Source organism: Babylonia areolata, chromosome 4 (genome assembly GCF_041734735.1).
Source record: "Babylonia areolata isolate BAREFJ2019XMU chromosome 4, ASM4173473v1, whole genome shotgun sequence".
Classification (NCBI taxonomy): Eukaryota; Metazoa; Mollusca; class Gastropoda; order Neogastropoda; family Buccinidae; genus Babylonia; species Babylonia areolata.
This window is the reverse complement of record NC_134879.1, coordinates 28,563,202-28,578,201: the sequence shown is the minus strand read 5'-3', so window position 1 is coordinate 28,578,201 and position 15,000 is coordinate 28,563,202. Positions and strand designations below refer to the sequence as shown.

Here is a 15,000-nt window from a genome sequence, read left to right as displayed (position 1 = left end):
GTTGGTGAAGTTTGTTGGTTGTTCTCTGTTCAGAGTATGAATTCTCGGTGGTCCGGATTCGGTCAGAGGAGGAGAAGAACCAGGCATACACTGTGTGGGACCTGGACCCCCAAAAAGACTTCACGGTTTCAGTGGCCGGTCACAAGGTCGCCGTGGAACAAGTCGAAGCGATGCGCACTCCAGGTAAACATACCTGCCATTCTGTTTCATATTCTCTGTCTCTCTGCGTCTGTCTGTCTCTCTGCCTTTGTCTGTCAGTCTGCCTCTGTCTGTCTCTCTGCTTCTGTCTGTCTCTCTGCCTCTTCTGTGATTTTATAATCTGTTAACCTTTTTTCCCCCGTTTTGGTTGTGTGTGTGCGTGTGTGTGTGTGTGTTTGTGATAAACTTTAACATGTGCATTTTTTTCAGTAACTGCAAGTGGTACAGAAACCAAACCAAACAAGTGATACATATCAATGAAATATGCCATGACACCATCTTTAACAGATGTTGCATATCAGGGAAAGTCATATGTCTTAAACGATGATGTTACATTGTTAGTGTTTGGTTCCATCAGATTAATTTGAAAGGTTAATCTTTGGAGAGTAGGAAGGGGGATGTTGGGAGTAGAGGGAAAGGGGGAGGGGGGGGGGTGTCTGTTACATATCTTGAAATGCTTGTGAAATCAATAAAAGCTAGCCTTGCTCTGTGTGAGGTACAAATCTGCTTGTTCCTTGCTCTGATTCTTGATGCTTGCAGCATACCTTCTGCTTTGATTAAAGGTTTTCGTGATGCCACCTCCGCTTGTCTAATCTCTTGTTATGATTCAGAGAACCTTCTGAAGATAATGGCTTTCGAGAACGAGCAAGCGGAATATGTATGCCATCAAGATGACCCAAGCAAGTCCTGGTTAAAAGAGTAAGTGTTATAATGCACCGTCTGGCTGGCTGGTTATCAAAGGTTTTCATTGTGTATACATGTATGTGTCTGTGTGACTAGCTTGCTGAGTTCTCTTTGTTTTCCATCTCACTTATCTTAGAGGGGAGTGGTAGTTGTTTCTTCTGGGATCTTTTTTTTTTGTTTGTTTGTTTGTTTGTTTGTTTTTTCCTTGAATATCTTAGCTGAGGAAAGTACTGTTTTCTAAGCTTAAGTTGGGTGAAATGCCCACTCAAAAATGAAAGCAGATGCTCCGACTGGCACACCTCCACCATCCACCCTTTTCTTCAGATTGGTGATAATCAATCAATCTATCTGTCTGTATCTGTATCTCTCTCTCTCTCTCTCTCTCTCTCTCTCTCTCTCTCTCTCTCTCTCTCTATCTATCTATCTATCTGTATATATATATATATATATATATATATATATATATATATATATATATATATATATATATACATATATATATAGAGAGAGAGAGAGAGAGATAAGATATCTGGATAAAATTACCAACCCATAATTGAATGCTGATAATGAGACTAGGGGGAAAAAACAACAAATATAGTAGTATTCTGTTACAGAGATTGACAGTTACTATCATAATCATAAAAGTTATGAGTCAAACTGTAAAGGATGGAGGGGCGAAGAGATGGGGGGTGGGGTGTGTGTGTGTGTGTGGGGGGTGGGTATGGGTAGGGGAGGGGGACAAAACAACCAAGAAGTGGAAGGAGGAAAGGGAGAATGGTGATGAGAGTAACCCCTACATTGTAAAAAAAAAAAAAAAAAATGGATCGGTCAGGCCATGTGATAGGAAAAATAGCAAGCTTTTAAAGTTTTGAAGCAGAGAGCTGTTTATTTGGGGAAAATTAAACAAAATCAGTGACTTTCAGAACTGGTATGACATTTTTTTTCATCAAATTCAGGAACTTCCTTTTTGACATTTTTGTTTTCTTAACGGGGAAGCATAATGACTTAAGATGTCTTGTGTGTTGTGCTTTTGACTTTTGATGACACTTATCATGCACGTTGACTGGCCCAAGCAGGGTAATGGCAGTGACATACTATGCATGTTGACTGGCCCACACTATAAGTAATGTCAATGACTTGATATGCATGTTGACTGGCCCAAGCAAGGTAATGGCAGTGACTTACTATGCATGTTGACTGGCCCAAGCAATAAGTAATGGCAGTTACTTACTATGCATGTGGCTGGCCCAAGCAAAGTAATGGCAGTGACTTTATGCATGTTGACTGGCCCAAGCAAAGTAATAGCAATGACTTACTTTGCATGTTGCATGTTGACTGGCCCAAGCAAAGTAATGGCAGTGACTTAATATGTATGTTGACTGGCCTAAGCAAAGGAACAGCTGTTCCTTACTTTGCATGTTGCATGTTGACTGGCCCAAGCTATAAGTAATGGCAGTGACTTACAACGCATGTTGACTGGCCCAAGCAAAGTAATGGCATGACTTAATATGTATGTTGACTGGCCTAAGCAAAGGAACAGCTGTTCCTTACTTTGCATGTTGCATGTTGACTGGCCCAAGCTATAAGTAATGGCAGTGACTTACAACGCATGTTGACTGGTCCAAGCAAAGTAATGGCAGTGACTTAATATGCATGTTGACTGGCCCAAGCAAAATGATGGCGATGACTTACTATGCATGTTGACTGGCCCAAGTTATAAGTAATGGCAGTGACTTACTATATATGTTGACTGGCCCAAGCAAAGCAGTGGCAGTGACTTATGATGCATGTTGACTGGCCCAAGCTATAAGTAATGTCAGTTACTTACTATGCATGTTGCCTGGACCCCTGCTGAGTATGTGTGAGCGTCAATCATGTTTTGTGTTGTGCTGTGTGTCAGCTTGCAAGCCCAGACCAAGGAGCTACAGCAGGAGATTGACAAGGTTGCAGGAGAACTGAAGGAGAACCATGGCTCTCTAAAGGAAGATATCAGCAACGCAGTTGTGAAACTTAAAGACAGGTATATAGTCAGGGAGGGGGGGGGGGGGTACATGTATGCACATGAATTTCGTGGTTTTTTGTTATTGTTTGTTTGTGTTACTTAATATGGTATGTGTGACTGTCTTCCTGTGATAAGCTGTAACACTGACATTTTCTCAGCATTGTTTGGTGGATTATACTTTTTGATTCGTTCTGTGAACGCATTGGATTGAGCTGTTGTAATGTTTTTATGTTATGTATATATCTAGCTCAATAATGTAAGGTGCTTTGAGCAGCATTAGTACTGGATATTGCGCCATAGAAAAGCTATGAGTTATTAGTGTTACTATTATTGATTAGCAGCTGCAAGTGATAGAGAAACCTGTAGCAGGGACAGGATGAAAGATGTCCAGCCATCATATTTATGGAGATGCCACGTCAGTGAAACTCATAATCTTGATAAATGCTTCTGAATTAAAGTGAAATTTACTTTTACCGTTTGAAAATTATTAGTCTTCTCTTATGATTTTTAGTCATAGATTATGTTTGTTACTTTCCCCATCGTTAGATATCTATATTTGAAACAGTCTTTTCATGGACAAATTTGATAGTAACTGAAATGGATCTTCAATGATAAGATCAAATTCTGGTCTCAATTATAAATATATTTTGCCAGTGGGATGTAATTCTGCTAAGTAGGACATCAAATGGCTAGTAAAATGTAAAATAGGCACATTGTTTACATAATTCAGTAGGTCACAAGTGACAAAAAGACACTTTAAAGATAAGGAGAAGTGTCTCTGTCAGACAGAAGAAAGAAAAATCTTCACAATAGCCTTAAAACCAAAACTCTTGTCATTCTGTTGCACTCACCCATATCCTGTTTCTTTCAGGTTGAAATTCTATTCAGAAAAACACAATAACAAGAATGACACATACATGGAGAACATCAAGGACAATTTAGCGAAACTGAGCAAATTCATCCAAGAGGATGTTGACAAGATGAAAGCAAAAATGGTGAAGCGTAAGGAAGACAAAAAGGAAGCCATGGCAATGAAGGAAGAGGCTGAGAAAGAACTTCAGCAAGCGCAAGAGCAACTGTCACAGCTGCGATCAGAAAAGGAGGCGATGGCTAGAGAGATGGTGGACATGGCCAAAGCCTTTGAGGAGCGGCAGCAAGAGCTTGAGCACAGTGTGCGGCAGACGCTGAGGGAGGGCCAGGAGGAAGTGACAAGAAGAATTCAAGAGCAACAAGAGGCGATGATGCAGGCGTTACAGCAGCAAGTCCACCGGCAGGAGGCACTGCATCGAGAGCAGCAAGAGGCGATGATGCAGGCGTTACAGCAGCAGGTGCAGCAGGTCCTGACCCAGGTGGGGGTCAGGGCTGGACATCCGGCTCCTGACGATGAAGGTGGTGATCATGGTCACAGACAGTAAATGGACTTTTCTTCTTTCTTTTGCTCTGTGAACGTTTTTAGTCGTAATATTTTTATTCAAATCTATCGATTGATAGCTTGATTGAACACTCGGTCTGTCCATTGCAAAAAGGGGGAGAGCGAGAGATGAAACAAAATTTTTAAAAAGCTGACCAATAGTTAGATGAATCAAATGTGGATGACTCCTAAATTGCTGCTGCTACTAGATTGCTGCTACTTAATTGCTCCAGTAGTCGGCAGGCACATCTTTGCCTTGTTTGAGTAAAGTGTTGCTTCACTGACAGTGGGCTTTCCATGGCCACTGATGTTTCATTTTAATCTGTAATCTTCTTTTTGTCCTGGGCTTGTTTGTAACTGAGCTGTTTGACTTTTTTGAACTTCTACGAAGTTTGATCATTCAGGGACTTATGGTTTAAGAAAATAAGAGCACATATACATGTTTACACACACATGTATATATGTATGTGTGTGTGTGTGTGCGCGCGCGCACAAGCTCAAGCATGCCTTTCAAAAATGTTTACTTCTCATCAAGGACATGCAGAATTTTTTAAATAATTTTTTTTACCTTTTTTATGTATTATGCAGTGCAAATATAGATACTCTTAATCTTATTAAACATTTACAGTATTTTTATGTTGTTGTTGTTTTTCTAGGTTATCCATAACTGTGTTCAATATTGCTGATTTCGGCATGTGTGACCATCTGTGGTTGCTGACCTACTACTTAGGCACAGGGGTCAGTTATTTTATCCGCTGTCCATCTGATCTCATTTCTCCTTTTTTTTTCTTTTTTTTTTAGCCCATTCCTGTGTCATGAGAGTCAGTCCTCACACAAATAAGTTAGCTGCAAAAAAAAAAAAAAAGTACAGTTTTTGCTATGAGTATAGTTATAAGAAAGCCTTTTTAGGAATTAGGCTTTAAAAATGTAATTGCATCTCCATTTTTAGTTTGTTTGGGTTTTTTTGTTAATACTGTACATGTAATGCATTGATATCAGGGGTTATAAACCTTTGTCTTTCTGACAATGATACCCACCCATATACAAATTTTGCTTTTCATACTCAGTTCCTTAAGATGTGTTCAAAAACAGGTTATTTGAATGTTGAGTTGTTCATTTCTGACAAAGACCCACTGTCAGTAAATACGTGTACACTGTTAGTGGCTCTCGGATAGGAGCAAGATTGAGACCTTGCCTTTTGCTTCACAAATTTGCTGTCACACACAGGCAAACCGGTTTTGTGCCACTGAAACCAAGTAATACAATGGACGTATCATCGGAGATTAGAAAAGAGAGATAAACCACTTGCAGAAATTGCTGAAGCCAGGCAGCCTGCGCCGCGACACGCATTCATTATTCATGAGCTGCCTTTGCCCCACCCAAACTAAAGGAAAGCGCGGCATTGAGTCACAGCGGAGAGAAGAAGCAATGTCGTCAACAATTGACAAAAAGAAAAAAGACAACAGCGCCTGGTGTGCAGCCCCTAACTGCAGCCATTCCCGGAAAAAAGGATGGAGAATGTTTTGCTTCCCCAAGGATCCAGAAAGGTAACTTAAGGTGTTAATAGGATTGGTTTTTGAGAAGGGATTTGTAGTGCATGTGTGCACACAGGCCAACGGTATTTCTACTTTCGGTTTTGGTTTCTTGTTGCCTCTCCACTGTCAGTAAATCATATATTATCAGACTGCAAAGATCCAGCAGAAATTAGCAATTTTGTTTTCAAAACAACATGTGACTAGTTTTCAGAACAAGGAGGGTGGCATACTCCTGAAGGGGAATTCTGGGGTGCTCGATCTCTAAATTTGTAAGTGGAAGTGTATTGGGTCCGTGACTGCGGGAGGGGGTTGGGGGGTGGGGTGGAGGGCTCGTAATTATAGATAGATAGATACTGTGTGTGTGTGTGTGTGTGTAAGAGAGAGAGATTTTGATGACCGTGACCTAACATGCCCTGCTGGACAATGTGATTCTATGCCTGATTTTGTCCTGCAGCTGTTTGTGACAATCCGCATTTATTTCATCCTCAAAGACAACAACAAGAGATTTGCGTCAATGTCTGGGCGACAGAACAGAAAACTTTTGAAACTGACTCACCACTAGAATTTTTATGTTGTCTTCTGTTTCCATCTAGACTTCATCTCCTAGAGTGCTGTAGGAACCTGTTTTTGGAATTCATCACTTACAGTGCCACAACAGGGTTCAGTTTTTTTCCCTGTCTGTTTAACTGATAGGGACAGAAAATTACTGTCCTTTACTTCTCAGCCATGCACATGCACATGTTAGAAGAGAGACAGAGCTGAATATGTGTTTTATGTTTTGATATATATATCTTTTGTTGTTGAAGAAATGGTGATGTAAACCAGAAAGTGTGAAGAAAAAGTAGCGTTACGAAAACGCAGTTCAATAATTTATAACTGTCTCTCTCATGTGCAACATTGCGCTGGGGGGGGGGGGGGGGGGGGGAGTTGGTGGTGGGGGGAGCTGCTTTATTTTCTTTTTATATTATCTACATTCAAGCAGATGCGAACGTGCTAAAAACCAAGCAAAAATGAATCGGTTTTCATTGTATACAGCGAATCTTACTACATGTGGGAAATTCCAGGCATAACTTAACTTTCGTTTTACTGCAGCTGAACCGTCAGAACCGACCAGTTTCCTTCAGGTGGGGAAGGAGAGGGTGATTTACCCCCACCCTTCCGCACTGCGTGTGTGCCCCAAAACGGCTTCAGCACTGTTATAGACAGTAAGAAGGGGCCTGCCGCGAGTGGTTTATCTCTCTTTTCTTCTCTCCGGTATCATCTCATTACTTCATTTGAAGAGGAACGTAGTTGTAGTTTTTTTATAGTCAGCAATCCCACACGAATACCTTGCCTGAGAAAAAATGGTATATAATAATATGATGCTGAAATGACTTGTAGATGTTTGAAGTCTTTATAGTGTTCACTTACTTTCCTTTTAAGGATCTTAACTGCTGAAACTACAAATGGATACTGTTGTTGTTGTTTTTTCAGCTTTGACTTTGTGCTTAAGTGAAAGGATTTAACAAACCAAATTGCTGAAATAATGCTTATGGGCTGCAAGAACTGCTTTTATTTATTGATGAAATATCTGTGACAATTTTAGATGTTGTTCATATGTCTTCCAGTTGTAAAATATATTTGTCTCTTCCTGCTGAAAGGGTTGCTTTGTGTGTTTTTTGTTGTTTGTTTTTGTTTTTTGTAGGGTGGAATGGAATGTCATTTGGGAACATTGAACAGTTATGATTATATTACTGTGTGAGAATATATGAACACACGCTCGCACGCACATGCACACACACACACACACACACACACACACACACAATCCCCATATATGTTTATTTATTCATTTATTTATTCATATTGCAAAATTTTCAAAATGACAGGAAAATTGTTCAAGGGAAGGTTTCATTCAGGCAGTCCTTAAAGCAGTCCAGTGGTATTCTGATGTTCCTTGCAACAGCATCCAGCACGCAGAAGAGAACTTGCCTTTGGCAGTCAGGGTCGTCCATTCAGACAACACGTCCAGTGCACCAAAGCTTCCTGGGGGTTGCCCCAGCCCCGGTCATCTTTGCTCTGCGAAGCACTTCTGCATTGGAAACTCTGACCTCCGGATGAGACGCCCACAGTCAGGGAACAGTTAAAGGGACAGAGGAACCAGAAAGACGGAAAGCATTAGTCTGAGGAAAGTGTGTGCCTTTGATGAGCAAGAGTTGTATTATCTTCTTGTTTGTTTATTAACTTTGTTGTACAGTTTATGCTTTAAGATTTTTGAAATTGTAATCTTATTTATATGTTCACTCTCTTTATAGGTTAATCATATGTAACTGTTACCTTTCCAAGAGTTTTGTCTTTTTTTGTCTTTTTTTTTTTTAATAGTTGGTTATGCTATTGTTCAATATATTATATATGATTGTTGCATATCATTAGTAAAATCTTTTTTTTAATCTGTTCACTCTGTTGTTCCATTTATCAAACTGTTGTCTATCAAACAAGAATAACATTGCCAGTTGTTATGTATTGAAGCATATCAGTATGCTCAAGTTAGAAGGATCATACTCACATGAGATAATCATCTGTATAGATTTTTGGTCCCAGGTTCATTCTTTAACCCCTCTCTCTCTCTCTCTCTCTCTCTCTCTCTCTCTCTCTCTCTCTCTCTCTCTTGGTGTATCTGATATCAACGTACACAGTAAAAGACACAAGCCCAGCACTGTAAACGATATGGTATGTCCGTTATGTAGATCTGCAAAAGAAGATGAAGTCCATTTCGTATTATGTTGTCCTGTATTAGATGACTTGAGACAAATATATATTCCGTTAAGATATTATAGTAGACCAAGTAAGTTTCAGTTAGTATTACTTCTGTCTTCTACAAATGATAACGTTTTTTCGAATCTTGCCATATTTATCTATAAGTCATTAAAACGACGGAGTTTCATGATTGGTTAAAGAGAACAGAGCTTTGAGCATACACGTTGTAAGATTATATTCTTATGCAAATCTATTCTTACAAAATATGTAATCACCCCTTCAAATGGGGCCATGGCCTTATTGAATAAACTTTCGTTTCGTTTCGTTTCTCTTTCTCTATCTCTCTCTCTCTCCCTCTCCCTCTCCCTCTCGCTTTCCTAATACATTATGTTTCAGACAATGTTCAATTGACAGTATATTATATTTTGATTCACACTTCAACATGTTTTTGAATATCATATGACAATTTTTTAAATATATATTCTGTGTATCTTTTGAAATTGCTGGTCATATGTGTTGCCTGAAAAGAACATGATATTAGCTCAGGCTTGTTGCTCCAGGTTTTTTGGGGGTTTTTGTTGGGTTTTTTTTTTTAGACTTTGTATATTGAACACTGTACTGTGTATTGTTTTGTTTTGTTTTATTTTAATTAAAATATTCAGGCCAGTGTGTGAGATTTTTCAGTTCCACCACAAATTTTTGGAGACAAAATATTTCACAACCTCCCATTGTGACAAGTGGTTAATACATTTTTTTGACTCATCTGTTCTAAGTACAGTTTATGTACCACACTAATGTTGTTATACATTATTTTAGTGTATGTTTAAGGACTGTTTATCAGGCACAAGTATTACATCTGTGATATTGTTATGTGTGCATTGGGTACCATTAAATGCTCTCTTTTTTTCTTCTTCTTCTTTATTTAAATAAAAAGTTTTCGTTACATAGGTAGGCTGTTTTTGACAAACTTCTTTTCTGTGGTAATGATAATCATTAGTTTCTAAAGATGTTATTGTGCCACGTGTCTGTAGAAACTGCATCAATTTTTAATGATGAATTCATGCTTGTTTGTTTGGGGTGGTTGTTTTTTGTGGGGGTTTTGGGGTTGTTGTTTTTTTTATAGTTTTAGTGGGGGGTTTTCCTTAAAGAGCACCATAGTGGTACTGCTCCAGTAAAGTAGGAGAGACATTTTTACTGGTGATAAAAGCATCAGCAGTATAGCATTGGACAGTGTTGTACTGGTGATAAAAGCATCAGGAGTATTGGTCCAGCATTGGACAGTGTTGCGTGTGACTATACTGGTGATAAAAGCATCAGCAGTATTGGTCCAGTATTGGACAGTCTTGTGTGTGACTATACTGGTGATAAAAGCATCAGCAGTATTGGTCCAGTATTGGACAGTCTTGTGTGTGACTGTAACTTAATAAGAAGAAGACTGTCACTGTTGGAGGAGTTTGTTGGCCAGTTTTTAACCAGGCCAGAACATCCAAAAATTCATTTCTTCATCCTGATCAAGTTAGAAAATGCTTTTTTGCCCCATGCTACATATTCTATGTCTGTAAAGGATTGCATGTTTTCTCTTTTTTGTATTGTTATTTGTTTGTTTCTGGGGAACTTTAGATATGGATGGAAATATATATATATGTAGATGTATATGATATATATATATAGAGAGAGAGAGAGAGATTAACCCTTTCGCTGCCAGGAAAATAAGATTTAAGTGAAATCTATTTGCCAGGGTTTTTTCACAAAAAACGGGTATAAATTTTCAAAAAATTCTGTGCTCTTTGTTATTGGAGAAAGACCCATAAAAGTATATATTTTCTGAAAGGTAAATGAATAAAGAATACAAAACACATGCTGGTTTCCCATTTTATATATTTTTAGTGACATGCTGTTGTTTTGAAATCAGTGTTTTGTTTTTTGTCACATTTTCAACTTGTTCATTACAAACATTAGTCAGGTAATTTGCACAAAAACATCATATTTTCTGGACAAATGGATATCTGCAAACACAAAATCATACTAGAACAACCACAATATATATATATATATTTTTTTTTTTTTAAGAGATAGATACACAATACATTGTGACTTCTCCAAGTGATAAGATGGATGTGAGGCCACGCCCCCTCAGTCTCCACCCCCCTCCTCCTCACCCCTCTCACACGGTCACTTGATTCAGTTCTCATCAGACCGCGTTGGCTGCGTGCCAAGACTATCGCTCTGCTGCTAATTCGGTCATCTGTCGTCTGCTAAGATCTGTACAGCCGGCATCACTCACTGACAGTCGCATCGTGGCCACTCTCTTCATTATTCATTTATTTTCTATCAGATCGTCCTATAAATGTTCATCTCTATCTTCTCCTTCGAATTTACGCTTCAATTCTTTCTAAGCATCAGCTAAAGAAAGAAATCATGGTTGATTTAGTTCGTCACGATCGCATGTCTTGAGCACGGCGTCAGTCCGACATTTTGTTGAGCGAGCGAGGAGAGAAGTCAGGCAAACACTTGGACAGTGACCCAACCAAAACGTTCAAATAAAGGACTGCTTCATGACGTAGATGGGGTTTCTAGCTATGAATAGAATCTAGAGAGATTCCCCAGGCTAAAGCTACCACTATTTTTGCCAAGGAAGTGAATGCAAACCAGGGAAAAGTCAGAATATTTCGATGACGAGTTATCTCGTCATGCAGGCAGCGAAGCATACATGCTTGCCATGACGAGTTATCTCGTCATGCAGGCAGCCTAGGGGTTAAAAGAATGATTTTAACATGAATTCTGTACAAAAGCAAGATTGATATGTGACTTGTTCTCATCTTTATTTTATCACCAGTTTTATGGCTGTTTAGAAAATATTTTTGTTGCGTGTTAAATCAACTGGTGAATTTGCTTTGTTGATTTTCTAGTGTTTCCTGTATTTATAGCAGTGCATATTTTGCTAACATCTATCCACCATTCCCCAGTAGGGGTCAGATGTGTCAGTTTTCTTGATTCTTGTATGAATTTAGTCAGCTGATGTGGAGTCAGTAAAACTGCATGGAGGAACCCCTTTGTAAACAGTAGCCCCATTTTCCCTAGATATCCTTCAATTTTTGCACCCAACACCCGGCTTAAATCACAGATTGACAGAAGTTTACAGTTGGGCCAACAGCAAAGTGAGAGCTGTTTTATCAGTGGTTTCTCAAATGTAGTGGGAAACCATTTACAACTTAGTCTTTTGTGAAGGACTATGACTCTCAAACTAGGAGGCAAAATCGCACTGGCTGTCAGTGCTGCAGCCTTGTGGGTTAGTTAGCCTTTGGGAATTATCCGAATGCTGACTGTCCTAAAACTCTCATGGCCGAGAGAGTGGGGATGTAATTTGGACAAGACACTCTCCACTATAATCAAATTCTAGCCCAAATAGTCGGGACTGCAGTTGCCTCCTCTGCTGTTCTGATGGTCATAGTCAGACACAACTGAGTTCCCTTGGTATGGTATTGCTTGAAATGCCTCTCTTCTCTCTCTCTCTCTCGCTCTCTCTCTCGCTCTCTCTCTCTCTCTCTCTCTCTCAGTTGCACAGTGTCTTTTAAAAGAAAATAGTACTTTTTTTCTCATTTTTTTTCCTGTTTCTAATCAATACATTGACATGCATTGAGTGTTCTTGGCGTGCTTTCTGCTGGTGCCTGGCTGGAGATTGTAAGCACTGCAAAGGGCACCATCCGCCCTTTATGGAGTGTTCTTTACCAGTGCAGAATGGATGGTTATGGTTCCTCAACCACGGGATAAGTCATTTTTTGGTGTCTAAAATAGTTTGGTAGTGTATTTGAATGTTGTTTTATTGTATGATTGAATGTTGGTTTTGGTTTAATATCTTGTTATGCATTATATCAGTTGTTTTTTGTGTGTTTTTTTGTTTGTTTGTATGTGTTTGAATATTGGCATATATGCTCCAATGTTTGTTTGTGGTCAGGTAGCATATGAGTGTTGTTTGTGGTTATTATATCAGGTTTTATGTTGATCGGATCTTGTTTGTTTCACTTCCTCTACAGAAATGTTCCTTCTTCCAAAAAAGTACTCTGGACCTGCGTACATGTGTTTGCTGTTTGTTAATTTTGCCTTCATGCAGTTATGTGCTCCCCCTCCTCATTTATTTCATGAGCTGGGACATTTTTTTTTTCTGACATTATGACTATGTTTGTTGTTCTTTTGTTTTGGTTTTCTTTCCAGTTTATTGATTTACCATATTTCTGTTCAATTTATTCTGTTGTGTTTGTCATACTGTACAATTCTATAAATGAATAGTTAAATGTATGTAATGTATCAGTTAAGCATAGTTCATTTTGTTTCATGAAGAACGTACATTCAACATTAAACATGAGGACATCAGAGAAAAAAAAAAAATTATGAAAGAAGATGAATGTATGAATCATCATTGTGAGGGCTGAAATGGGAGACACCCATATTGTTTCACAAAATATATTTACGATGATGGGACTGGGCAAAAGATGAAATCACCACATTGTGGAGTAATGAACTGAAAACTTTTGTCATCAATAAGTATGTCATAATATGGTTTTGGTCCTTTTTGAACTGAATGTATAATCTGCAGTGATCTCAGTCACTCTGTTATGAGGGGTGATCAATAAGTACCTGAACAGAGAAAAAGTACAGAAACAATAGAATCACAGTTTAGTCATACAGTAAATGACACCCAAGCTATAAAGTCAAATATCAGTCCATTCCTGAAAACCTGTTCTGCTCAAGAAGACAAAATGTAGGGTAATGGTGATGGCCTTCTTCTTCTTCTTCTTCTTCTTCTTCTGCGTTCACTCGTATGCACACGAGTGGACTTTTACGTGTATGACCGTTTTTACCCCGCCATGTAGGCAGCCATACTCCTTTTTCGGGGGTGTCCATGCTGGGTATGTTCTTGTTTCCATAACCCACCGAACGCTGACATGGATTACAGGATCTTTAACGTGCATATTTGATCTTCTGCTTGCATATACACACGAAGGGGGTTCAGGCACTAGCAGGTCTGCACATATGTTGACCTGGGAGATCGTAAAAATCTTCACCATTTACCCACCAGGCGCCGTCACCGTGATTCGAACCCGGGACCCTCAGATTGACAGTCCAACGCTTCAACCACTCGGCTATTGCGCCCGTCTGGTGACGGCCCTCCTACAGGAAACGTGGCCCTTTTCACAGCATGATTATCATGCTATGATCCATTTTGACGTTTGCCAAGGGAAATCGTTCACTGAAAGATTTTTAGGTTTCTCACATTGCTTTGTCAAGCAAGCTCCATGCAGAACAACAGCTTTAAACTGGTTGAAAAAAATTAAGTTTGGGAGATCAACGCTTGAAGATAATGACTGTTATAGTCATACAGTAACTGGGTAAGGTCAGTGATTGAGGAGAATCTGATCATTACCTATAAACAGAAAATACAATGAGCTTTTTTTCATCAGGAAGTATCAGTGTCATTTTCCATGATCACCTTGACGTTGGGAACCGTCATGCCTATTTGGGCCCTCATAACTTAAAATGATGAACAAAAAGAGATAGGGTTTATCAGAGAACACACATGCTCCAAAATTTGACAGAGAAAGATAGACTTGTATTTGGGACATTGCAACAAGAAACGAGTCGTGGGTATATCAGTGTGATTCTGAAACAAAGCAACAGTCAGCAGTCTTGGTCCTTCCAGTTGAAAATCCACCAGTAAAATGTAAAAGATCCAGAAGTGCAGGCAAACAAATGGTGCTATGTTTGTTTGTGCTGGCCGTATAGTCACCAGATAACTTCAGGACAGAAGGACAATGACCTCAGTCAGACTAGAATGCCAACCACTTCCCACATGAAGTATTTGAGGCTTGATACCAACAGTGTCCCCACAATGGAACCAAAGGTCTCCCGCTGCATCAGGACAGTGCCTGTGCACAGCCTGCAGTGGTATCTTTTGACGTTTTGGCAGAATATTGTGCACAGTTGGTCACATCCCCCATATTTCCCTGATTTGTCCACTTATGATTGGTTTCTGTTCCCTTTTGGTCAAGCACAGCTGATAGAAAGGCAGTTCTAGAGTGCTGAAGATATTTTAGCTTTTAATGGCGTTATTTTGGGTCTGCCTACTCAATGGGGTTGGGTGCCACTGATAAGCAGTTTAAAGGAATGGGGGAATGTTTGAAAGCTGAGAGTCAATAAGCTGGAATATTAATTTTTATATGTAAGCATACCCACGTGGCTGCATTCAGATACTTACAGAGCACCCCTCGTAATATTGATTTGCAGTCTTAGTTTTATTTGTATATTCATAACGGAAGTCTTGTTACCAGATCATCACAAACAATTTTTTTTTTTTTTTTTTTGCTCACCATAGTCTTCTCATTATTTACTCTTTGAATATAACTTCTGAGCAATGGGGTATTTTGTAACTTATGAAT

At 39.2% G+C, this 15,000-nt stretch overlaps 1 protein-coding gene across 4 annotated transcripts in view; it reads left to right on the top strand.

Annotated features, from left to right (window-relative positions):
- Positions 1 to 5,985, top strand: part of LOC143281032 (transient receptor potential cation channel subfamily M member-like 2) — an 84,148-nt gene extending 78,163 nt beyond the window's left edge. For all 4 annotated transcript variants that reach the window (XM_076585931.1, XM_076585930.1, XM_076585934.1 and 1 more), the window contains 4 exons: positions 34 to 183; positions 810 to 897; positions 2,783 to 2,902; positions 3,756 to 5,985. In XM_076585931.1, coding sequence (XP_076442046.1) covers positions 34 to 183; positions 810 to 897; positions 2,783 to 2,902; positions 3,756 to 4,299 — 902 coding nt within the window. In that variant the 3' untranslated portion in view covers positions 4,300 to 5,985. The remainder of the gene's footprint in view (positions 1 to 33; positions 184 to 809; positions 898 to 2,782; positions 2,903 to 3,755) is intronic.
- The last annotated feature ends 9,015 nt before the right edge of the window (positions 5,986 to 15,000 follow it).